Source organism: Vulpes lagopus, chromosome 10, assembly GCF_018345385.1.
Source record: "Vulpes lagopus strain Blue_001 chromosome 10, ASM1834538v1, whole genome shotgun sequence".
NCBI lineage: Eukaryota > Metazoa > Chordata > Mammalia > Carnivora > Canidae > Vulpes > Vulpes lagopus.
The window spans coordinates 105,332,863-105,357,629 of NC_054833.1; the positions used below are offsets into that span (position 1 = coordinate 105,332,863).

The window sequence follows — 24,767 nt, forward strand, 5'->3', positions numbered from 1 at the left end:
TCCATCTCCCAAACCAGCAACATAATGGAGGAGCCAATTAAATGATTATTAATTCATGCTACTTTCCGTAAGCCAGAGGTTCTCATCGCCTTGCGTTCGGTAAACCAGCTTGCCACCTGCCCCAGAAATTTACAGCAATCTTTCATCTATCTCCATTGACTAGGAGAAAAAAAATTCACACACCTCCCTATCAGTGTTTGAGTTGGGATAACTACCCCAGCACACTGGACTCAGAAGCTTCACTAGATCTGAAAATGGTCATTTCAGCTCATAATGACAATGAAATGAAAGGTACAGTGTGCTCTTTCCATAGGTCTTCTCCTTCAGCTTCTCAGGAGCCTCATACTTCCTCCAGACAACAAAAACGCAACCTTATCACAGGGTAATCTGTGCTTCTGGACTTTGTGACCTTTATACTGTCACTGAAAATGGAGGCGCTCTTGGCATTTGCTGGCAGTTCCTTCCCCAGAGGACAGGCTAGGATTTCATTTTCGCATCTCCTATGGAACTACTGCACTTCATAAGTGGCCAGAGATCTGGCTAAACTCTCTTCCTCCCCTAATATACTCAACAACAGTTCCTCTAAAGGATTTGCTTTGCTGCCAACTTGGTCTTTAAACATGCATGGTCTCATTCTGCCTCCAAGCACTTAAAGATGGTTCAAAGAGGAATCAGAGGCGCGCACTGGTTACACGCACCCGGGCGGGGGCGGGGTGGTCTCCATGCTGTGGCTAAAACAAAGCTGGGGCTCCTTTCCTTTCCCTGCCCCAGAGGTGTGGGATATGTCTCAAACTCCAGCCCAGTGGGGTTACGAAAGAACCTTCTGTTCAGACACAGTCTAATTCTCTGTTAAGTGCAAGTTATGCTACTTGTATACATCCCTAGAAAGCATTTTAGAGAAGTGCAACCACCTACTCAAGAAGTGTAAGAATATGCCTTGATGTGTAGAGTAAGACACACTGTTATCATCAACTTATCAGACATGTCTTTCTGTTTCTATAAAGGGCTTCAAAGAAAATTTGAGTAATACTACAGATGGGTGTAACTCGTACTCAGGGAACAGCTAATTATTTTTCTCTTCCAAGTCAGATGTGAACTCGACAGGCCAGCACTTTGGAAATGCAGAAGACCTTACGTATTGCTGTTGCTGCTATTATTATTATTTTGCTTTTTATTTGAAAATAATTATAGATTCACAGGAGATTGCAACAGTACAAAGATACCGTGTCCCCTTCCCTCCTATTACTTGTAGCCAGTATCAGGGAACGATTTCTAGGCCTTGAATCATTCCTCATTGTGACCAGTCTTTCTGACCAAACCTCTCTCCCTTCCAGTCCTGCTGTAGGAGATGATATCTGCCCAACTCAGGACTTGTGCCTCTTCTCTCTAGGCACGACAGCCCTTCAGGAGAGCTCAGTACCTACTGCACCCAGCAGGGGCTTAGACCTGCCATTCAGTTAGAGGAGAAATAGTTCTCAAAACCTCAAAGCATGTCCTAAGATCATAGCCCCAAGGTTCTCAGACTCAAGTGTGTGTCAGAAATCCCTGGGAGGCCTTGGTTAAAACACAGATAGCAGGGCACACCCCCCCAAAATACATCTGATTCAGAGAATCTGCATTTTGAGTGAGTTCCTGAGTGATGCTGATGGCTCATGGACCATATTTTGAAAACCACCATCAGAGTCAATGCTTTCTGTAATTGGTGGGGACCAGAGTTAAATGAGGGGACCCAGCAGGTGGTGGGCCCGCTAGTCTTGTTCTTTCTATCTGTCCTGGAGAATTTCAGTGAAAAGGGGGCAGACACTTGTGGGCTCTTTCCACTTTGCCAGAGGAGGGGGCTTCTTTTCAGTGCTGGCTTGCCTGGTCTTGGCACCTCATCAACCCAGCGTCCCCCTGGGAAGGACGCAGAGATCCTCCATAGCCCCTGTGCATTCAAGTCAGCAATCTGGGAAAGGAAGATCACACTGGGCTGGGGGTGGGGGGCTCTGCTTTCCCAGTAAGCAGCCTCAGGTGGGATGGTGGCCCCATGCAGACTAGTGGCTGCTGCTCTTGCTCTGCATCTTTGGGGAAAAAATAGTGCTAAGCCCTACATCAGAGGCATCAATCTGTTACACTAATTCCTTATTGAAATATGTATAAGGCTGCTTAACTGTACTGATTTGAGCTCCCCCAGGGCCATCCCGCAATTCGATTTCAAGATACCTTGCCCCCTGTGTATCAAGTTTGAGAAGGAGCCACCCTTACAAAACAGAGCCACCAGCGACCACTTTTTAGACCAATATTGGCTGTCACTTTATTTAATAACTTCTACACACTGGGCTGTCACCATGAGCCTGGCTTGTGTGCCAGCCCTGATCCCTCACTTTGAGGTGTTAACCAGCCGGCCCACTTCTGGCCTCTTGTCAGTTTCCCCCAAAGTCTGCCGGCTCCCTCTGGCACAGCCTCCTGAGCTGTGCCCAGGTGCCATCTGTGGTCACGGCGTCCTTGAGGATGGATGGCCATGGTCAGGGGGCAAGGTAGGAGCTGTGCTATCACTCTGCCCCCTGGCCTAATTACAGGATTGTGAAGACCAGGGATTTGGAGAAAACCAGAGTGGAAAGGACCTCCGAGACCCTTGAAATGACAGAGGAAACAGTTCAGAGGTTTAAGATGTAGGGCAAAACAAAGAGGCGCTGTGGGTCATTCAGAGCCCAGGCCAAAGTTAATTAACAGACGTTCATCCAGTCCCCATCAAATCAAATATTAATTAGGTTAGTTAGGGTCTCTGAGCCCCAACACAGCATAGATTCCCAGAGACTGGACTGTAACAATACTCTTCCAGTTTTTTCTCCATTCCAAACCCATCTTCCTAAAAGATTAAATTTTTAGAATAGAAGTGAACTTGTGAAAATCAACAATAAAATCCAGGCCCAGCCTTGGTGGCAGGTCCCAAGAGCTCTGAACTGAACTTCTCAGCACCGTTTCATATCAACTTCCCCTGTGATCTGCCCAGGGTTGTTTTTTGTTTTGTTTGTCTGTTTTGGGGGTTTGTTTTGTTTTGTTCTTGCTAGTTTAGGTTTGGCAGGGCAGTGTGAGAATCTGTACTTAGGGAAGAAAGACATCATCACTCAAGCTCCTGTGAGGGTGGAAAATTAGTATTAAGACCACTAGAAAGGCCTGGTCGTGGTCCTCTCACAGTAGAGAGAGGGGGAACCGCGTACACATTTATATCAATGCTTCTCTCAGTACCCACTGAGTCCCACGTATGATTTGTGCATAGCATTCCAAAGGGCGGAGATGAATGATCTGTGCAAAGGGGTGGGGATGTGGCTCTTGTGTACCTTGAGGGACTTCTTGAGAGCTGATGTTACACTCATGTTTTCTTGTGACAGGAGTTCCCTTTATACAAAGACATCAGCCCCCTCTTGCTAGGTAACGAATCGCGGTGGTTTGCAGTGCTCACCACACCTTGGTTCCCAAGCTGGCGGTGTCACCTTGAGCATTTTACTTGACTACACTGAGCTCTCAGTTTCCTCATCCATCAGTAGGATGGCAGTGTTTACTCACGGGGTTTCTGTGTGAGGCTGGCAAGAGATCGGACATACAAAGCCTTCCACAGAGTCTAGCGCACAGTGAGAGCTCAAACGCTGCTTGCTGTGGTTTCCTTTTAGAAAGAGCTCTGGGACATAATATGGGCCCATGAGGGGCTTGGTTGTTAAAGAAGCACAGATAACCAAAATTTGCCTTTTCTATATACTAACATGGAGCAATCCTACTAACCCACAGGTTTGATGTCTAAAAAGCAGAAAGTAGAATGTCCTGGACTTGAAAATGTCTATGGTCACGTTATTTAACCAAACTGACTGTTAATCAAACATTCAAACGGTATCAAGTCCTTGCTAAGTGCTGTAAATTATAGAAATGAATGAATGCCACATGGAGAAGAGATGAAGAGACAGAGCGCGGAAGATTTTTAGGGCAGTGGAAATATATATAATGATGGATATATGTCAGTATACTTTTGTTCAAACCCACAGGATGTACAACAGTAAGAGTGAATCCTAAGACAAACTGTGGATTTGGAGTGATTTCTGATGTGTCAATGGTTCATCACTGGTTAAAAAAAAGTGCATTCTGGTGAGTGATGTTGATTGTCGGGGGGAGCTATGTATGCGTGGGGGCAGAGGGTGATAGAAAAATCTCTGTGCTTCCCTGTCAGTTTTGCTGTAAACTTAAAACTGCTCTCTAAAAAAGAAAGTCTTATGAAGCAACCCCCCCACACACACACACACAAATGAATGAATACCACAAAACTCAGATCATAAAGAACTCACAATCCTGTCTGAAAACGAGAGAAACAGGATTTTCAAGTCTTCTTCTCCAATCTTCATATAATAAGAGCAAGCTACCATGTTATGTGTTCTTTAGCTTTATGATGTGGGGAGTATGTCCCGGACCCACAAGGCAAATTGTGATTTGATCACAAATCTGGCCCCCAGGTGTTCACCATCTATGTGTCATACTTCTCTAGTCTACAAAACAGAATGTTGGGCCAGGAAGAATGCGAAAGCCTAATGAAATGTTCAGATATCCTCTGAGAAAGGCACTATGGTGTTTTTTTTTTTAATCAAATACTAAGATACGATCCTAATAACAGAAATGCTTCCCCCATCAGCACAAAAGCTAAAACTGAAACAGAGCAAGATTCACATGGGCCCCCTTGCAAAAGTAATATGTAAATCTATAAGGTATTTTCTACAGTGATGAAAAATGATTGGTCCTTAATCTCCATTTCTACTGCCCTTTATACCTTGGATGAGTGTTCTCATCATACTGTACCACGGTTATGTGATTACATATGATGTCCCAAAAAGGGAGTTCCTTACTTTTTTGCATATCCTGTATCTGCCTTAGATTATTACCTCTGCTAATTTTGTTACTGCATGCAAAAATATTTGCTCAATTGATGTGGTCCCTCTCCCTCTCTTAGAATTTACAATATAAATTCTCAAAGCCAAGACCTCTGAATTACTGGAATTCAGGCGAGTCCAGAGATACACCACACCCTGTATCTATTTTTGCTTCCCAACATAAAAATAGTTCGAATGGTTTGTTTCCAATCGTGAGGCAGATTTCTGCCTGCAGTGACTTTAAGCAGCCAAGTTATACTGAAAGCGGCCTGGAAAAAAAAAAAAAAAAGAAAGAAAGGAAAAAAAGAGAGTGGGGAATGGAGGTGGAGAAAGGGAACAGAGGACTCTGGAAAAGCCCACATAGCTGCACAATTCCCATCCGTGTGTGAAACGTAAAACCAAAAACGGTTTCCGTTGGCAGGAATGTGAACCACAAAGGAGCCATGTGAGCCAGGCTCCCAGCATTCCCTCACACACACCCTACTGCAAAGACACATTTACTTTTGGGTGAGGTAGAAAAATAGAACCAAATGCCAGAAGGACAGAGATTTAGGCTGAAATGATTTCTAGAGAGGTATGGTGCTGGTGGTGAACAGCCTGGTTTCTAGCCAAAAACAGAGCTGGGATGGGTGGTCACTCAAAGGCACCCACAGGGGCTCCTCCCCTGATGTCCTCATCACACGGGGCTCTGACAACACAGGGTGATGCACTCCAGTCACACAGGACCAGGTGAGAGCATGCAGAGCTCTGCTACCCCACCAAGGAAGGCGGCCTGGCGTGGTTCGACCCTCATGGAAAAAGCCAAAGGGGCCTACGTGAACTCAATGCAGACTCCTGGCCCAAGCCATCGCAACTGGTGGGAGACTAGGGAAATCCTGGCAAGTTACCAGCATTTCAACTTTAGAAATTAATATTCTCCAAGATTCTCCTGTGCAACTCTTCCTCCCCCAATTCTATCTTTAAGGAGTTCCAGAACTGCAAGAACCTATTTAGTACAAACCTGCCATTTTACAGATTTTGAAACTATGGACCAGAGACCTGAGGTCATGTGGCTCATCTCCACGGCAGAACCAGGCCTTGAGCCTGGGGCTTCTGGCTCCTAACTGGCCAGAGCTACTCCAAACCCATAACACTTCCTCTCAGCATATACTTTCTTTTTTATCTTAATCGACTCAATTAAAAAAAAAAAAAAAAGGTATTTCTTTCCAGCCCCTTTCCATTCTCTGTCACAGAGAATGAGGCACTAAGTTCTCCATACAGTGGCATCCCTATTTATACAAAGCTGTAAACAACAGGGAGAATAGGAGGACGGCTGGTAATAGATTTCCACCAGGATGTGCCTGACCCGCTTTTTTTCAACCTCAGTAATTAGAAAGGCAGTGGGTTTGTAGGAATTATTCATATGCAGCAAGAGCCGTACACTATACATTTATGTTAAACATGTCAAACCAGATTGAAATCATGCCTGCCAGCACCATATTCCATAAACACACTTCTCCCTCACAGTCGCCCAGACCTTGCCGGCCTGCTAATACCTCCTTTAATAGCAATCTTCCATGGATTCAAATCAGGGACGCTCCACTGCACTAATTGCTCTGTGTTAGGTGAGCATCATGGATTTTAAAAAAATTAATAAAATAAAATCCCTTCAGGCCATTCCCCTAGAAAAACAACACTCGAACTACAATTATAACTCAAAATCTTCCAAAAATAGAGACATGGACATCAGTTAGAGATTTCTGGAGCATTATCATGTTGGCATTTTCAGTTGGGCTGTGGCCCTGTCTTTGTTTTTTAAAGCACCAACACCCCCTGGTCATCTTGTCTCAAATTAGCTTAACTAGATCCAGTTTAGTGCTCTGTGGCTGGAAACCATGGCGGCTACAGGATTTAAATAACCATCTTGCTATGATTCTTTGCCAAGAGTTCAATTTTTTCCCCTAATTATTGGTGATAAAGCATCACATTAATTGTATATCACTTAATTTATGGCAATTAATGGTTGATTGGATAATCACTGCATTAATTATTGTTCAGTTGCCGACACTGGGGGCTCTTCAATCTAGAACACACACTTTTAAATCCACACACTGCTAAAAGAGAACGAGGGATCATTTTCATGTTTCAAAAGAGAAAACCACAAAGTTGGACGGTGGAAATTGCTGTGCATTAGGAAAGAGACTTAGCTTCAAAGAACCTTCCTGCACCCTCCGTTGGCCCACAAGAGTGCTTTACACTCACTGTGCGTGGATGCGATCTCTGAAGGGCTTATCAAAGGCCGCCATTTGTACATGTGCCACCACTGGCCATCGTGGAACCCTCAAGAACTCTCATCACGGACCCCAGGGTGTGGTGGTGGGTGTCACCTGTCCATGTTTTACAGATGAGATGCCCGAGGCTCCAGAGACCAAGGCCATTAGCTGAGCGGTCCACTTCACTAAGCAAGATGTGGACTTACTACCAAGTATATTCATGGTGGACAATCCAACTCATTCTTGCACAAGCAAGTCACTGTCATGTTACTGTTGCTGCTGTACAACTTTAGAGAATGCTACTCTCCAAAATGGAGATGAAAGCAAGATCAAATGATCATGCTGAAAAACCCCATTCCTGGAGAGATGGGACAGTATACCAGTAGGAACTCAGGCTCTGTCCTAAGCAGCACAGCCAGTCTGCAAATCTGAACCTGTGTGTGTGCCTCTGGCGCCCCGCACAGGCTCAGCTCTCCCGGGCTCAGTTTGCTGCTCTGCACAGTGGTAGGGGGTTGAGGAAAGGGTGCGGGTGGTGGTTACTCACAGCATTTATCTCACAGAGCGAGAGGCGGGAACGTGTGTAAAGCAGAGCTTCCCAACTCTCTTTCGTGTCACGGTGTACGCAGAAAATGACGGCAAGTTAGTGTGGGCAGATGAAAATGCAACTGGCTCCTGCTTCAGCAGCCCCCAGCCCCCATCTGGCCAACTCAAGGGCCCTAGGGATCAGTACCTGTGCACCTGTGAGGACTCCTGGCATGCCTGCTGGGAAGCAGGTGTGATGCCTGGAACGGGGCCTGGTACACAGGTAAAGCTTAATATGGCCTTAACAATAACTGGGAAGTTAGAGTATCTGGGGTGCATCCTTTCAGGGGTAGTTTTGTTCCTTTTGATTATCTACAGCTGCACTTTCAGGGTGTAAAGAGCTGCATTTCAATGCATTGCAATGAAATAAAATCTACTGCCTCAGTGGTACTAGCTACACTTCAAGGGCTTACCAGCCTGCCGTGGCTCGGGCTACTGTACTGTATCGTGTAGAGGCAGAACCTTTTTATCAGCCCAGGGAGTTCCAAGGGGCAGCACTGGCCTATAGAACACGGTTCTGATGGTTAGGTCTGTTCCTGAAATCCCCACGGAGTGCTACGCTCCCTGAAGGCAGGGCTTGTCATCATGGAACTTGTGATCAGTGGAACTCTGCCCGGTGCCCTGCTCATGGTTGGGATCCAGCCACGGGCTGTGGAATCGATGCTGCTGTGATTCAAACCACTATCTTGCCTTGCTGCCACTTGAGGTCAAAGACCTGACATCTAAATAAAGAAGCCCGAAGAGGATGACCAATGGACACCAAAAAGGAAATCAGGAGTCCCATTCCAATATAAAAATAAATGACTAAAAATTTTTAGCAAAGATTATCCATTCCTGTACAAACCCCAAACTACATAATCAATAGCCGAGAAAATGTCAATTATCCAGGCTCATTTGAAATATTATTAATCTGCACCGTGAGCGGCCACTAATCAACAGTACAAATTGTGAAATCACTATTTATTTATTTGCTAGGAGGAAGCACTCCCCATCACATTTAATCAGATAGGAACAGTTCAATTTAGGGCATAAATGGAACAAACACAGATATTTCTTTTTTATAAAATAGTAAGGATCCCAAAGAAAGCTGCGAAGAGGTTGCTGCCACCTGTATCGATTCCAAGATCAAATCGGCTCAAGTACCTTAATAAAGCCTGTCATTACACACTCAGACAACATAGACAAAATTATGCTTCGGGTCAAAAGAGGATCATTCGCAGGAGTCAGGAAAGAATTGTCCCTTCTCACTTTACTACTACGTGACTGGTAAGGGGCACCTCTGAGTTATTCATCCATGGTTTCTCTCTCTGTCTCATCTCTATCTTCTGGAGATACAGTACAGACTGTTGTATGAATGAATGAATGAATGAATGAACGAACAAACAAACGAGAAAGTGGGGCTTTATTAAAGAGCTCATATTTATGGTGCTCCTGATGGCCTGGCATGTCCACTGCTCTGTCAGGACACACTCCCACTGAATTCTCAACATTCTGAATGTGATTTAAATAAACCACCCTCAACCGAGCGAGCTTACCCTCAACTGAGCGAGCTTGCCCTCAACTAGTCTTAGAATTAGGGGAGCACATGTGAGATGCTCGGTACGGGCCTGGCGCACAGTGGAAGTTTTGCAAATGGCAGTTACATGTTGTCATTTACTCAGTGTCTGTAGCACACAGAATGCAGGCAATGCACATCACATACTATCAGCGTGATCCTACTAAGTTCTTATATGCTGTTCCTCCCCTCAGCTTCTCGAAACTCCTAGAAACCACACCTGCCAGGCAACAGTTTCACATTCATAGGAAAGGACCCAAAGAGAAACCCCTACTACTTTTCCTCATCTAACTAAATTATTAAAATAACAACAAAAACCTTCCTAACATAGAGCTTCCTATATGCCAGGCATTGTTCTAAGATTCCCATATTCATATAATCCTCACGGCGATCCCCTGAAAGCAGGTACTATTTTTAATCCCCCATCTCATATGAGAAACAGAGGCACAGAAAGGTTAAGGTCACATAACTAATAAGTGGCAGAGCCAGGATTAGAAACCAGGGACCCACACTGGGAAAACAAAGGACAGATGGCCTGGAAGGTTACTTGGCCTTCCAACAGCGAGTGTGAAATCCTTTTGCCCAGATCCTCTCTGTCTGCAACGTGTGTGTCCATTTCGCTTTGACAGTACAGGAAAAACCCAGTGTGACAAGCAACACAGCGTGATCCTCCCCTGTGATCAAGACCTCTGAGGACAGACATCCGGGTCCTGCTCCCAGCCTGCCCTGGCAAACAGGGTGCTCGGCCCTCCTAGGGTGCTCCTAGGGTCCTCAGCCCTGTCCTTCAGCATCTCTCAAGTGCAGGCCTCTGGCCACCACAGTTCAAAAAAGGACAGTTAAGTCCACCTAGCATGCCAGTCGCTCACTCAGCGGCCGTGACACCCTGTTTCTCTGTCTCAGGAAACACTGAACAGGCGCATCACCTACTCCACCCCATCCCTCCTGAAATTTGGAAGCTGTTAAGCTGCCTCTCGAATTTCTCCTTTACAGACTGAACAGCCCCAATTTCTTCAGCCTCTTTTCAGAGGCAATATTTCTCAGCCTTCAGTGATTTTCATTGCTCTCCCCTGGCCTCTCTCCAAGATTCTGTATCTTGTTTAAATAGAGAAGGCCAACACTGACATGATTTAAGAACAGTCGTGCCTGGAAAAGTAACAAAGGCCCAACCAATACAGACTCTAGAAGGTAAATATTTTCTTGAAAAAACACAATGTATTACAATATTAATAATGGAAGGCAGTAAGAATTAGGTTGACCAAATAAAATAATTTCCTTTGCTTGTCATACCATTTCCTCTAAGAACTGTGGTGGTTTCTGGGAGACTTACCTGTCCTGAGAACTCTTCTCAGAAACAACTTGGCTCCTCCAAAACAACAACAACAACAACAACAACAACAACAACAACAACAACACCTCTAAGCTTTTCTTCTCAGTCTCGGCTCTTCTTTCCTCCAATACAGCAATCCTATCATCACAAGAGATAGATGTTCCCCCTCTCACAACACTAAGTTTTCCAGAAATAGCACTTCCCTTCCTGACATCAACTTCTTCTGGTTTTGGTACCATGTCGTTATGCCTGGCTTCACTGCCTGCCCCGCTCTGGGTGCGTTTCAGGGTGTGGGCGCTCACCGCAGGGGCAAGGTGGGACACGCAGTGTGCGGAACATAGCCCGCTCTACAATGCTGACTCCTTGGAGATTCATGGGTGACCTCCCAGTCAAGGTGCACAGGGCAAACCCCACCACTGGGCTTGGGGGCAGCAGGGCTAGGTAACTGGACCTTCAATGGAGGAAGAATTCCATCAAGGGTGAAGCAGCTCCAGAGAGAAGCTGCGGAAAGCAGTGTGACCTCAGAAACACAGAAGCCCCTGGCATAGAGCCAGACACCTGGATGCTCTAATAAACAAGCTGGCTTTGGGGCCATTTAAGAAAAGCTTTAAAAATTCTTTCATATAACGTAAGAGAAGGAGAATGAAGCTGGCCACTCAAGAAAGCAAAACCCAGACCCTTCTCCAAGTACACAGAACAGTTTTTCTGGGTAGGTTAAGGATGCATCTACTCCCTGACCTGTCAGCCTCACTCTTCCAGAGGAGAGAGGTCAGGGGTTCAAGGGCAGCACACGCGCACACACACACACACACACACACACACACACACACACGCTACCTGTCCACTTGCTCTGGTCCTTCTCGCCTCCACTCTCCTGGTCTTTAGCAAGCTCCTCTGGATCAGCAGCCGCTTCACTGGGCCCTTCAACATCTTCAATGGCTTCTTCTGAAATAGAAGAAAAACAAAATGTCAAGGATTAAAAGTGATCAGATGAAAGACTCTTGACTCCTACTCCAAAAAATTACCAACCACAATACACAGATGCCAATGATGGTCCTTCCTCTCTCCTCGTGGCCCCCGAAAGGCTGCCTGCACCACAGGGGTGCCGAGGTCTTTCCCTTCCCCATTCACTGGCAGGAGACAGACTCGCTCTAGACGTGTGGATGTTAGGTATTTCCAGATGGATTCTGAATGCCTCATTTGAGCTTTTAACATCGTAAAGCCAATCCTGTTGAAGAAATAGCTCCCATCTAAATTCCTGAAGTTGCATGCAAGTCTTTTACAGTTGACAATGCAAAAAGGGAGCCACATGTTGGGTCTTGCCTAGCTCTGACCCCAGTGCGTCCTGGATGTGAACAAGGCTAGATCCTACCATGGACCCTGCAGAGGCCACGCAATATGTGTGCACGTGCCAGACCACGGCGGGAGGTGGTTGTTGGTTTTTTGTTTGCGTGCTTTTTAACAATTACTCACAGTCTCAAGGATCATAGACTATCAGTGATAGGATTTCATTAATGTGAAGAGTTCTAGAAAACAAACAACATCTGTACAGACAACATCTGTAGGCATGCCAGGCGTCAGTGGCAAGAAGCTAGATTTATAGAGAAAGGGAAACAAATTTCTAAGAGCATCGCATATTTTTCTTTTGAAGCCAGTCCATTCTTTACCCAACACTGGTTTAAAACTAGCCATGGAAATTCTCTCCAGCTCAATACAGAATGCTTTGGGTGAAGACAGAAGAATGGTCATTTCCAACATGGTCATTTTGTTACTCCTGACATAAAACACCTGCACAAGTAGGAAGGAAGAGGCTATAAGATACCCTATAGATGTTGATGGAAAGGGAGCAAGAGATTTCTCTCCTGTTCTCCTGGCTCTCTGGATCATTACCCAAAACATTTATTAAGAATGGGTTAAATGAGTGAATTTAACAAATTCAGGCAAACTGAGGTGGGCTGATGACGAAATTATTAGCAGACTCTGAAGAGCACACTGTCCTGGATGTAGGGACACGAGAACAGGCTGCTTGCATCGATTACATGGGGCTGGTGCCAGACCAGATGCACAGGAACCGAGTATTGGGACTTGGGGCTCAGACCGGTGTCACTCTAGGTCTCTGGAGCTGCTACCCTACTTTTTCAATGTTTCAGGGTATTACCCTCCCCAAACCTGCAGAAAATAGCTTCTAAATTTCATCATGCAAAGGAAGTAAGAGGAGTTCAGTGTAAAATGACCTCAGAGGGTATATAAAACACCTGAAGAAGAAAGTATCTACTTCAAGTCAGATTTTCCTAATTCTTCCCGGAAAAACAATGGAAGTCCAAGGACTGGAAAACTGAATTCGGGGGTCAGGGAACATTCTTTCTTCATTCCCACCAATCCAGGATTTATGAGGCAGTCCTGGGGAACATAGGCAAAATAACAGAGTGCTTATTTTCATCTCCAATTAAGAGGCCTCCCCATCTAATCTCTGCATCTCCTGTTTGTCTTACGACATAGTGAAGTTAACGTCAGGTCTCCCCATACGCCCTTTAGTTCAGAGAAAAATCATGGCAACCATGGTGTGAAGTCAATCTGATATACAGTGCCATATTAACACTATACACCACTGAGTAGAGAAAAAAATTTATATACAAGTGTTAGTAGAGAATAACAACCAAACTACACAGTATGACGTATGCATAATCTTAATTATGTTGAACCAGGATGTTCAATGCATATTTTTACACTTTTGATAAAACCGTTCAATGCTATAATTATAAAATCCTTTCCTGAATGGTGATACCAGAATTCAGTCAATCAGTATTAAATTGGGTCTGCCCAAAGGAGCGAGGGCTCTTAAAATACACCCCTTCGCCCCAGTACATGCTGTGACACAAACTATCTGTAGTAGTGTAGATATTAATCACATTTGATTATGCAGAGATGGCCGAGTGGCCCCTCCTCTCCACCTCTCTCTCTCACACTCGCTCACACACACACACACACTCACCTTAGATGCAGACAGTGTGACACCTATGAAACAGACAACACCCTGATGTGGAGAACAGCAGCTGCGGTGCTGCTCTGCAGAGGCGGGAAGGAAGGAGTGGGCCCGCAGGGAGACCACCTCCAAGGTCAGCACATCGTGTGGGCCACAGCCATCGGAGCTCGGAATTGGGAACTCACAGTCACTCTCACTGACCCCAGTTCTCCGGGCCCTTCCAAATAGGTCTTATTCAGAAGACACAGGGTGTGAAGAATAAGCACATCATCGCTACAACGAGCAAGGAAACCGCACAGGGCTTTGTGGATATTCCTGAGCCCTCGTTCTATCAGCCTCCTGGGTTCTTGGCTTTCTTCCCTCCCTGCCCTGCTACAAGCAGAAAAGTGAAGGCAGCTGAGTTCTACTGAGTGGACGGGGGACAGGCGTGAATTCAGAAACTCACTTTCTCTTCCCGCTCCTTTTCTTTATTGTTAACGTTTAGAAACCAGAACCTCTTCTTTTCATATTAGGCTTCATATTATCATTTGTCACTCATTCACCAAAAGGCTGTTCTATGCTTGGTGGAAGACGAAATGCTCAGGAACCTCCCGGACAGCTTCCCTCACAAGGGGCTCGGCGTCCTCACCCCCACCTAAGCACCCGGTCCCGCAGCCGAGCAGGGTGCACTTCCACCTACGACCTACAGGTGTCGCCCTCTGCATGGCGAGGCCCGGAAGGGCAGCTCGCTGAACCCAGCAGACAGCGTCTGGGCGGCCCAACCTGAGCATGTGGAAATAATATACGTCTTCAAGTGAACTGTCTGGTCCCGGGGAAATAAAATAGGACATTCATAAGCAGTTACACCATCTGTCTTTATACCATCATCATCAACAGCAAGAGGAAAAATTGCTCTTTAAAATGGATGAAAGCCCAGGCTGACAGTAACCAGAAAACTGTGAGCTCTGAATACCAATAAAGGTAGAGAAATGATGAAAAAACAGAGATACAAACTATGCATTTGTCTGGACAGCTCAGACCCGTAATGTTTTGTGGGCGGTGTTTTATTGGTCCCCAAGCCTAGAGAAACCCCACTCACTGAGACCCAGGCCTCTGGCACCCAAGAAAGGGCCTGGTCTTGCTGCAACGGGAACCACGTGGGGACCCGGGAAGCAAGGCCTCAGCCCTCTGCGCCCCTGGGGCTGCTATCTGACACCCACATGCTGATGGAGCAAGCAGGCAGGAGGGCAGTTTCTCACAGATTGCATCTTCCACCCCGGAAGTCAGTGGCAACTGGCTGGGTCATTACGAAAGTTGGTTTTTTCCCCCCCCCTAAATAGTATCGGCAACTGACAGACGGTAGGAAAAGACTTGATGGACTGACGATCCAGTGTTATCTGGAAAATTCTGTCTTTCCCTCAGTGGATGAAGTTGCTTCCCTTTAGTAAGACACAGGGCAGCCACTGCGCTACTTTTAAGGCTGAAACAGACAAATCAAAACCACTTTTCCCCAAGAGTTTAGTCATATTCCAGAACCAAGCTGAACTCCTCGCCAGGAACGTCCTCTCAAGGGCGCAGCCAGGCCCTGGGCGAGGAGGTCAGGTCTGCTCCCGATGCCCTGCCTGGTCCTGGCAGGGGGCAGCAGGCCCAGCACAACCCGGGCGGCACGTCTGCTTCTCAGAAGACTCCAGAGAGGGTGCCGCTCCGAACCCTAGAGCAGAAGGCTGCTGTGATGGGTACCCCCCCAGGGACCTCAGGCAAGGGCACCCCTCCTATTTGAATGTATTTTTACGGTAAAGGGCTAAGGAAACAGAAGCAAACCTTGAATAACTGGGAGGTCTTCCTGCTACCCCTCTGCCTTCAGCCTCTCCATAAAACAGTGTCTGAAGGTCTTTAAAAAAAAAAATCTATTTCCATCAATGCCTCCTTTTTACAACCGCTTCTCCCAGACAGCACTTACTAGCACGCAGGCCAAACCCAGGCTGCTCGCTCCTGTCTCCTGGCGGAGCGCAGAGCCCGCAGGTGTGAGAATTTCAGCAGAGAAATATATTCTAAAAGGGAAGCGTTCTGGGGCACCTCACGCTTTTGACGTGATGATGCCGCAGCTACAGAAAATTTGCCTTCAGTCAGGGTGGTTTCGCTAACCACCGAGGCCAATGATTCTCTTCACATACCTTATACAGCTAACACTGGCGAGGGCGACTGTGTGATTCCCCAACGTGTGGTGACACCTGCTCCAGGAGGAGGGGTCCCTGCCACCTGGCAGCCCCGTGCTGATTTGCAAAAATTTTATGAACCACCTGGACACTGATGTACGAAAGGAGGACTGGGCCGCGGCAAGAGCGGAGGTGGCCTCACCGTAAAGGCCGCCTGGCTACCACGGCACGCACGCCCCCAGCGTGTTACCCAAGGAAACGCGGCAGCTGCCGAGAACACAATACCGCTCCCAAGGCACCGGGGCCAAGGGCCACGTCCACTGGTGTCCTTCACAAATCGCTTTCCGACTTGGCGGAAGGGGAGTCGGTCAATGGCGAGGACTAGTCCCTCTGTTCCAAACTCTTCACAGGGCAATGTAGATCAACTCAAACCTTCCCCCCAAGCCCCACAAAAGCCCCGGAGTACCTTGGTGTGATAGAAATTTAGAAATTCTCCTAAGAATCGCCAGGGCTCTCAGGCGATCGTGTTACTTAAATAATACAACAATCCGGGATCCCTGAAGAATGAAATTGTTCTTTCCTTTTTCTTTGGGGTGAGCCATATTTGAGGGTGAGGGTGAAATAAAGTGCGTTCGCCTGTCGGCAGGCTCAAGAGCTGAGAAACATTAGCTGTCATGAACCACAATCAAATCAGGTTTGAAATATTTAGCAGTGGCTTGGAAAATGCGGTGGTGCAGCTCTGACAGGCGAGATGTGCACAGACACCCACTTTCCATTATAATGGAAATATCAGGCCTGTTCTGAATATGTATAACCCAGAAAAATGTATTGATTTTTCATTCGGCATTAAAAAAAATGAAATAGCCTGCAGCTGTCAAAAGCCTTTTGTTAAAAGCTCATCTTTCCTGGAACGAGGTTTACCAGAAACAAGTTTTAATTGTATATAGGACCTCTTCTCTGAAAAACAAAATAACCAATCTGCCTACTTTGAAGATAGGGTTAAAGCTTTTCCTTTCTCCATTTTCAACCTAATTAACCAACAACAACCACAGAAGCTTGTGAGAAAGGCCTGCAACCTTAGGACCGGCAGGAGGACCACGGAACGTGGCAGCCACATACGCTGGCGTCTCCGCATGTGTAGCGGGTGGGACTCCATGATGGTGTCTGGTCCCCTGTTGCTGTGAGTCCTGCGCAGTTGCTGGACTCGGTGGCTACAGATTCAGCGTAGGACACTGTGGTCCATCTGTTGCCCTTCTGAAATGTTGGTTGGCACAACTGAAAAGGGTAGAGCGCTCCAATGTGCCCAGTCCTCTCGGCCTTTTGTTATCCGTAGGAAACCTCTACTGGCCGTACATCCCCTACAGAATATGCGTGCTTCCTTTTGCAAATAAAGTCAAATCAGATCCCACCATATAGAAGATACTCCCAAGGCCTAGACCGCTCCTTCTAATAAGATCCAGTGCGTCAGAATTCTCCTGCAACAGAAACTCGTAATAGGATACGATCGACGGTGCTGCTGTTCCCGGCTCTTCACCCCTACTCCTGTCTTCCCTCTCCAAGCCGGGGAGGAAGAGATAAATGGCAGCAACGCTTGGGATGAACGATGCTGTTCTCCCTCCATGACATTTTGGCAAGTATGATCTCACCACATGGTGACCACGGGTCCTACCGCTGGGGGGCTCTCCCAACTGTCCAGTGACGCTCAGATCCAGGACCCAAGAATCCATTCTGCTACATTCCCAAGCACGTTTTCGGGAACATTTAACTCGGGGTTTTCTCCCGGCGGTTTCTTTCCAGCCCTGGCCATGTGGCTGGACACAACGCGAGGCATAGCGTCGAGCGATTAGGTTTTCTGGTCAACAATGCGGCAGTCCCAGAAATTTTCCCGTAAGTTACCGTGGTTTTGCTTACCACAAGTGTGTATCGTTCTCTTAACATGCCTTATATACTCAGCATCTTGGTGAACGTGACTGCGTGTTTTCATGCCGACACACGGAATGGGAAACGTAAAGTCTCCCCTGAAGTGCCTTGTGTGTAATCACCTGAATAGTATTTTTAATTGCAAGCTGAATTGGTCCATTCTATTTTCTACATCTTAACAGGGTATATAGATTGAGGGGAAATGCAAAATCACAAAGCAAAGGGTCCAGGAATCCAAACCGACACTGGCAAGTGGAACATTGTAAAATGCAACTGCCACAGTCTAGGCAGGAAACCTTAAAGGGGCGAAGGATGAGGCTGGGTAAGGGTGTGGGGAGCAGGGGGGGGGGCCGGTGGGTAAAGCAGGCAAGGACTCCAAGACTTCAAGCCTAGGGCATTCATTTATCCAGCAGAAGTATAATATTCCACCCCCTTCTCAGGGTAAGACATTTCTTTTCCAGCAGACATCAGGGCTCCAGAGCAGCAGCAGAGCCCAAGGCATCTGGTGAGAAGCCCACTCCCCACAGAGACGACAGGCAGGCGGGCCCTGCACACTCCTGCTTGCCCTGGCCTCCCTCAAGTCCCTCTCTTGCACAAGATCGAAGCGCCGGAGCACGGGAAAAGCAGAGGGAGGCCTCCCCTCCGGGCGGCCCCCGTCTGTGGCCCTGTCGATTTTCTTCCCACCCTGAGCCCCGTGCCAGGCTGAGCCGTCCAGCCAAGGACCCTCCTCTGCCAGCTGGGGAGAGCAGCTGGGGCTGGCCTGGGGCTGCTGCGGGCGGTTTTCCCACCCTGGTCACTTTTTAAGAAATAACGTGGCCATAGTGCTAACCAGTTGTTTTAAACAAAACTGCCTCGTAGAAGACGATGGTTCTACACGTGGATTTCAGTCCTCCAAGAGAAAGGGGACGTGAGCAGGAGAGGAACTGGGGGCCGCGCTTCGCCGGAGACACACACCCCTCGGCCAGGGATGAGCTCGGGTGCACGCGGATCCTCAGAGGTGAAGGGTTTACTGCAAGAATTCTTGTGACCACTAGGTGTTCGTTTACCAGTACACCTGGGGCCACAGAGCGCGCAAGGCCGGCGCCGAAGGACCCTGCCTCCCTGCTGCCTCCCCCGGCCTTGTTCCCGTCCCCCACCCTGGCGACCCTGCCTCTTGGCACCAGGCTGAAAGAATCAACACGCTGAAGGCAACTCCGGGTATTATTAAAATGAATAATTGGAGAATAGAGACCATTTATGCTTTTGTATATTTGAAGATCGTGCCACTGTTTATAGAAACAAGAAAAATGGGGATCGTGTGGCGGGAGGGAGCCTGGGAAGGCCGGGCGTGCTGCAGCCTGTGTGTGCGGGCCCCCGCTGGGTAAAGCGAGGTCACCCGCGACGACGCAGGCCTGGAGTCTCCCTCGGCTGCTGACCTGACTTGGCCCGGCCGGTGCATGGGCCGGAGACAGCGCTTCCCAGCTCCCGAGCGCTACGGCCTCTTCAGGCCTCCCGGAGCAAACGTGCCCCCTTCTGACGCAGCGCAGAAGGCCCACGCCACGTGGAAAGTACCGCCGTTGTGTGGCGAGGGACAGGTCCTGCCACCGTCCCTCTCCTGGGCAGGGCCACTTGGTCAGTCGGAACGGTCTGTCAAAACCACGCTAAAATTAAGGGGGTGGGTGGGGGTCACGGGAGGAGAGAAAGGGAGGAACCGCCTCGAGCCAGGATTGCAACAAGTTCCATTTATCTGTGTTCTTAGCAGAAGCACCTGGGTTGCCTCCTGCAGAAATGCAGAAAGGATGAAAGCCAATGTGCGGTGACAAAGCACACAGGACTAAATATGTCTACAGACTCGCCTGGTGGCTATTCACGGGGAGAGTTCTCGCTCGCTCTCTAGCTCGCTCTCTAGCTCTCGCTCTCTCTCTCTCTCTCTCTGTCTCTTTTAAATAACTGAAAGATGCGAGTTCCAGTTTGTAAAACACAAACCCACCCCTGAAATGGCTTCGGAATCCACCGCCGAACAAGAAGCCCGGCTCTGTCCCGAACTCCGAAGGAAAGGGAATTCAGCGGGGATTAGCTCCCCTGGATTTCTACGGAGCCAGGATTGCTGCTTTGCTTTCACACATGAAATGTAAAAAGGCAAATTCCCTGAGCATGTTTGTAGCGGAGCGTGATGTGATTGTGTTGTCATTTATGGGAAATAATCGCAGACCCATCTCTCCCCGTCCCCCCCATTTTCCAGTCCAAATAACCATGAAAAATTACACTTCAATGTCAGGGCGACGACAAAGGAGGCGCGCTCTCTGGGAGCTCAGCGGATTTGCAGGGGTTTTTCCTTTCTTTGGACAAAAACTACCTTCAATTGTACTTCATTTAAAATGTGATCTAACAAATGCATTTTGACAAGTTCCTTTCTCTTTTGCTCCTTTCTTTCAAACAGTATTTTGCACAGTTTAACCTCACACCAAACTGGAATGTTCTGGAAAGAAGAGGCATGCAAAATAGAAGGCCCTTGAAACCAAGAAGGGTGTTTTATTTCCGACCTCTGGTAAAAACAAAGTAGTGCAGGAAAATACTGATTCAAACTCCATATGCTACTGGGAATGCGCAGAGAAGGGGACAGAGTGAGTCATGGTGTCTTGTCTTGATGACAGAGTATTTGACGGGCAAAGGTGAGAAAAGCCAAGGCTGGTAGAAAGACGGCCTTATTAGACGGAGGAGGAAGGGGCCCTCATGCATTTGCTCAGCACAACAGACCACTTCATGGATTTGGAAGTATCATCTAAGGTGTCTGGAAATAGGGTCAGAATTGGGGGTTTATGCCCACATGGGATGAGGAAGGGAAGCCCCTTTGATGGGGCACCATTTCCCTCCTAGTCCCCCTCCTCTACAGAAAAGGACATCTTTCACCCAAACAGATGAGCCTGAAAGCTTTCTAACATCCCAGGTGTGAGGCCTAGGCAGTCCCTACCAGCATCTGTCTTTCAAGAACACTCTGCCTGAAATAAACACTGCCAGGCTTCCATGGTCGGAGGGGAGAAGACAGGACAGATAAACACACATGAGTGATAGAGTATAAATTTTAAAAATAAATAAATAAATAACAGCTTCCATTAACAAGACCGGTATCATCCTCCTGAGTTGAAACTCACTTGGTGAGTCAGGGAGAGGTCTTATGCTTAATGCAAAATAATAATAATTATTATTTAAAAAATAAAATAATAATAAAAATAATAATTTCCTATTTATTTTTAATTGGAAAATGTTGGAAATACGGGGGTAAAGAGAGTCAAGGAAAGCCTGTAAGTGTACTTAAGCATCTATGCACAAATGACGGTGTATGGGAAATGAACAGGATGTACCAGAAGTGATATTAGATGGTGGTGATTAGAACCTAATGGGTATAAGTGAGACCTTGCAGGATGGCTCCTTGAACAGGAATGTCGAACGCTGATGGATGCGATCTATACAGGGATGACAGCATGGGAACGCAAGGTGGAGGGCTGGCTGCATAGACCTAAGGCGTTTACAACACCGGGGAGACATGATGTGCCCGTGCCCAGGGGAATGATGGGCTGTTTGGGGAGAGGATATGCAAAAAAAAGCAAAACGAAAGAGAAGCAGGCGAGCAGTTTGTTCCTGGCCATCAACACAAACAGCACGCCACCAAGAAAAATCCAGCCATGACTCCAGTAACTAAGTCACAGGCTGGCACAAGTGAGGGGCTGGAATTCCCAGCCTGCTGACAGCCTCGGTCTTATGCCCACAGCACCCAAAGGGTCTGGAGCCTATTAAGAAATCAGCCTTGTCCCCCACAGAGCACAGAGTGCACGCAGAAACAGCAGTTTACTCCCACCGGTGGACAGCAGAGTGACGGACTGCCTGTCAATGAGCTTCATCCTGCATGATCGTCAGCCACTTAGAGGCACAGCTGGTAAAACAAGCTGATTCATAAAAATAAAGCACAAAGGCTTATACTTTCCAAACCAAAATCTAGGAAACAGACATCTGGCCAACTTCGGGCAACACCACACCCAGAAAACACCGGCTCAACTTGTTCTCCTTTGGCCAGACCCCGGCATGCACGAAGACCACCACAGATGCAACGGCACTTTGGACGACGGAGTCTGACGCTCGGGACACACGTAGGCCCTAGAGATGGCCCGGAACCGAGTCCCACACCTGCGAGCGTGCAGGGGAGTCTGTAGGTGCCTCGCACGCACTCACTGCCTGGTATAGCGGGGAAGAGCCTGCCTCTGCCAGAAGCATTTACAGTCACACCTGAGACATTTAAGGATGTGTCTATGCAGGGAAAGTAAAAACCTGGGCCGTTCTCCAAAACCATCAAGTCCCAAGTTCACTTCAGCCTGAAAAACTAAGGCAGGTGGCGGCGGCTGCAGCAGCAGCAGCACGTTCCAGCTGACATTTCCTAGGAAATTGCAAAGAAAGTGAAGCAGGAAGCTGAGGGACTGAGAAAATCCAAAGGTTTATGTTCAAGAGCTTTCCTGCATCCATGTGAAAAAAAGCAGATGGGATTGCTAAAATGTTGTCATTTCTAACATTCACCTTGTACAGCTCTTCTGTGCCCAAAGGGAGAAAGGAAATTCTTAGATCTCCTTCCTCTCTTTGAGAAAGTTCCAAAGTCATGCCAGTGGTTGCCTACAAAACCTCTATATCTTAAAAATTTGGATCCTGTACAATGCAACGTTCTTTCTCTAGGGCAGGACCAAATACCACCACCGGCAGCACACCTGCCCTTCCGCGATGACTTTAGCTACAGTGACCCATCTCGAAATCTCCCAGAGCTACTAAGTGTACCTGAGTCTCGGCCTCAGGACCAGGTGCACCTGTGTGGCCTTCCTCCCGTGAGAGCTTTCTTCCACCTGAGAACAGGCTAGAACCCCCGGAAAGGGGATGCAGTCCACCACACGTCCCCAAACTCACACTGTAATGTACCTTCTGAAGGCACAGAAGTGCAGTCATAATCATCGAGGCAAACGACTCAATAAGAGAACTTAAATTCTAGATCCTTACCCATATTTTTCCATGGTGGGAACATTCGACAACAACTAATACACGAAACCAAAGGGAAAGGCAATGTTGTCAAGAGATGAGCAGGTCATCAAGGATCTGGGCAGAAAGTATGAATTCAGCGACCAAGAATTGGACAGGTAGGAATAAGGGATCTGTGGTGACTGACAGTACATGGTCACACCTCATAGAAATTTTGGACGTTTACACTCTTCGGTGTGTAAGCTGTGCCCGAAAAAGGACTAGAAGCTCCTGGAGGGAATCTCTTAAGTTGGAATCCTCCCCAAACTTCCGAAAGTAGACAACTCTTTCCTGTGGGAATACAGACCCTGGGCAGAGAGGGAGCATGGAAATGAAGCCTGCAAGAGTCAACTGTTTTGCTTCACTCTGTAAGGCCAACATTCGGGCAAGGAAAGGAGTAAAGCCAGCCGAAGGTGTGAATGAGAAGCAGCGGAAAAGCAGTGCAGTCTTGAAGGGAACCAAAAAGCACCACCGCATGATTAGGGAAGAGAAGAAGTGATTTCTCACTTGCCGAGCAACAATTTTAAAAATCACAAGGAGGAAGAGGAGAGGGAAGAGGGGGATTTCGACAGTAACCAGCAAGCAACTTTCAAAAAAGAAAAAAAAAAAACACAATTTGTATCTTTAAATTTAATATAAATGATGACAGAAGAAAAAAGGTCAATTTCCAGTTCAAAAGAGTCTACAAATGGATCCAACTCCTGGAAGACACTGGTGACAAGCTGGAAGAACAGAAAACTGGGCACGAGTGAACAAATGCAGGAGAACTACTGGCTGTTTGCAGCAACGTGGTCATCAGAGGGATCTGCCTTTGTTTTGAGGGATCTGGGGAAGCTACTAACAGCAAGCGCCTTGATCTTCCAGACCAGAAGAGCCAGGGCTCCTCCCCAGGGGAGGGGGAGCTTAAAGCCCACAGGGTCGGGACATCCAAAGGAGGGCGAAGGGAACAGGTGGCCACGGTGCTGCTCACGTGGTCACACGAGCAGAGAAAGAAGCAAAGGCCTGTGGAAAGGCCAGAATGTTGAGGCAAACGGATTCTAAGTGGTGCCACAGTTGTTCAGAGCCGCATCCAGCTTTTCTTTACATTCGGACACAAAAGGCCTAACAGCAAGGGTAAGGATGGGCTGACAGACCAAACACCATCCCCCAAGGATCCAGAATCCATGTTTTGAGGCAAGTAGTATCCTGTTCACTTCCTGCCCAGTGGCAACGTGGTACCCAGAATAAAACCACCACATTTAAGGCCACAATAAGCCACAGCTCTTGCTGCCCTGCCACCTCACAATTTCTTTCACACACACACCTGCACACACACGCTCTCTCCTTCAGACTTTGTCCCTTCCTCCCTTCATGCTCTTTCTGGAAGGGGGTTGTCCCAGAAGGACTCCTCCCAAACGGCTCAGGGCAGAGCCTGTCAGAGATCTTCTGGATCCTGGGTGAGGTCCAAGGGGCTGATGCAGCCCCGAATCCCTGCTGCAGAGAACTAGCAAAAGCCAAGTAATTGCTTTTTCCCCTTCCACTAATAAGCTTTTCAGCAGAGGAAGAATTCAGCTTCCTGTAGTCAACAGACCCTTTTTTCCCTGCCTCTCCTCGCTCCAAATAATCTAAAGTGACTGCAATTTCAGTCCTGGCTCTCTAGCATTCAGCTCCACCGGCTGAGGTCAGAGGGTGTCAAGTGAGGGCTCTCCATTTCTTTTCTACTCTGCCTTCACGCCACCCATGCTTCTTTGTAACTGAGGCAACCTGCCTCCCCAGCCCAGCCATTATGTGTATCACCAGCCCACGGCACACACTGACTTCAGTCAGGATTCCAGGAAATGTTTTTAAGGCCTAGAAAACACTAGGGAAGAAAAAAAAAATCTCTTTGCTGTAAACAACTGATTAGTAATGACCAACTTCAGATGGCTCTGGTGACCCGAGCCACTAATTTCCTGGTTTTGAGAAAAATGCACTGCACTACGACATTTCTGTGTGTGTGGTGGTTAAACCATGTGGCTGATTGTGTGGTTTTCGGTTTAGCTGAATGCAAATGACTCTGGTTGCCGAGTTGGTTTCTTACGATGTTGGTATCTTGGAGCCCGGCTCCATGGCCG

The 24,767-nt window shown here is 47.5% G+C and overlaps 1 protein-coding gene across 9 annotated transcripts in view; it reads right to left on the bottom strand.

Annotated features, from left to right (window-relative positions):
- ZFHX3 (zinc finger homeobox 3) overlaps nt 1-24,767 on the bottom strand; it is a 244,988-nt gene that overhangs the window by 34,291 nt on the left and 185,930 nt on the right. For all 9 annotated transcript variants that reach the window (XM_041772942.1, XM_041772938.1, XM_041772939.1 and 6 more), the window contains one exon: nt 11,443-11,550. In XM_041772942.1, coding sequence (XP_041628876.1) covers nt 11,443-11,550 — 108 coding nt within the window. The remainder of the gene's footprint in view (nt 1-11,442; nt 11,551-24,767) is intronic.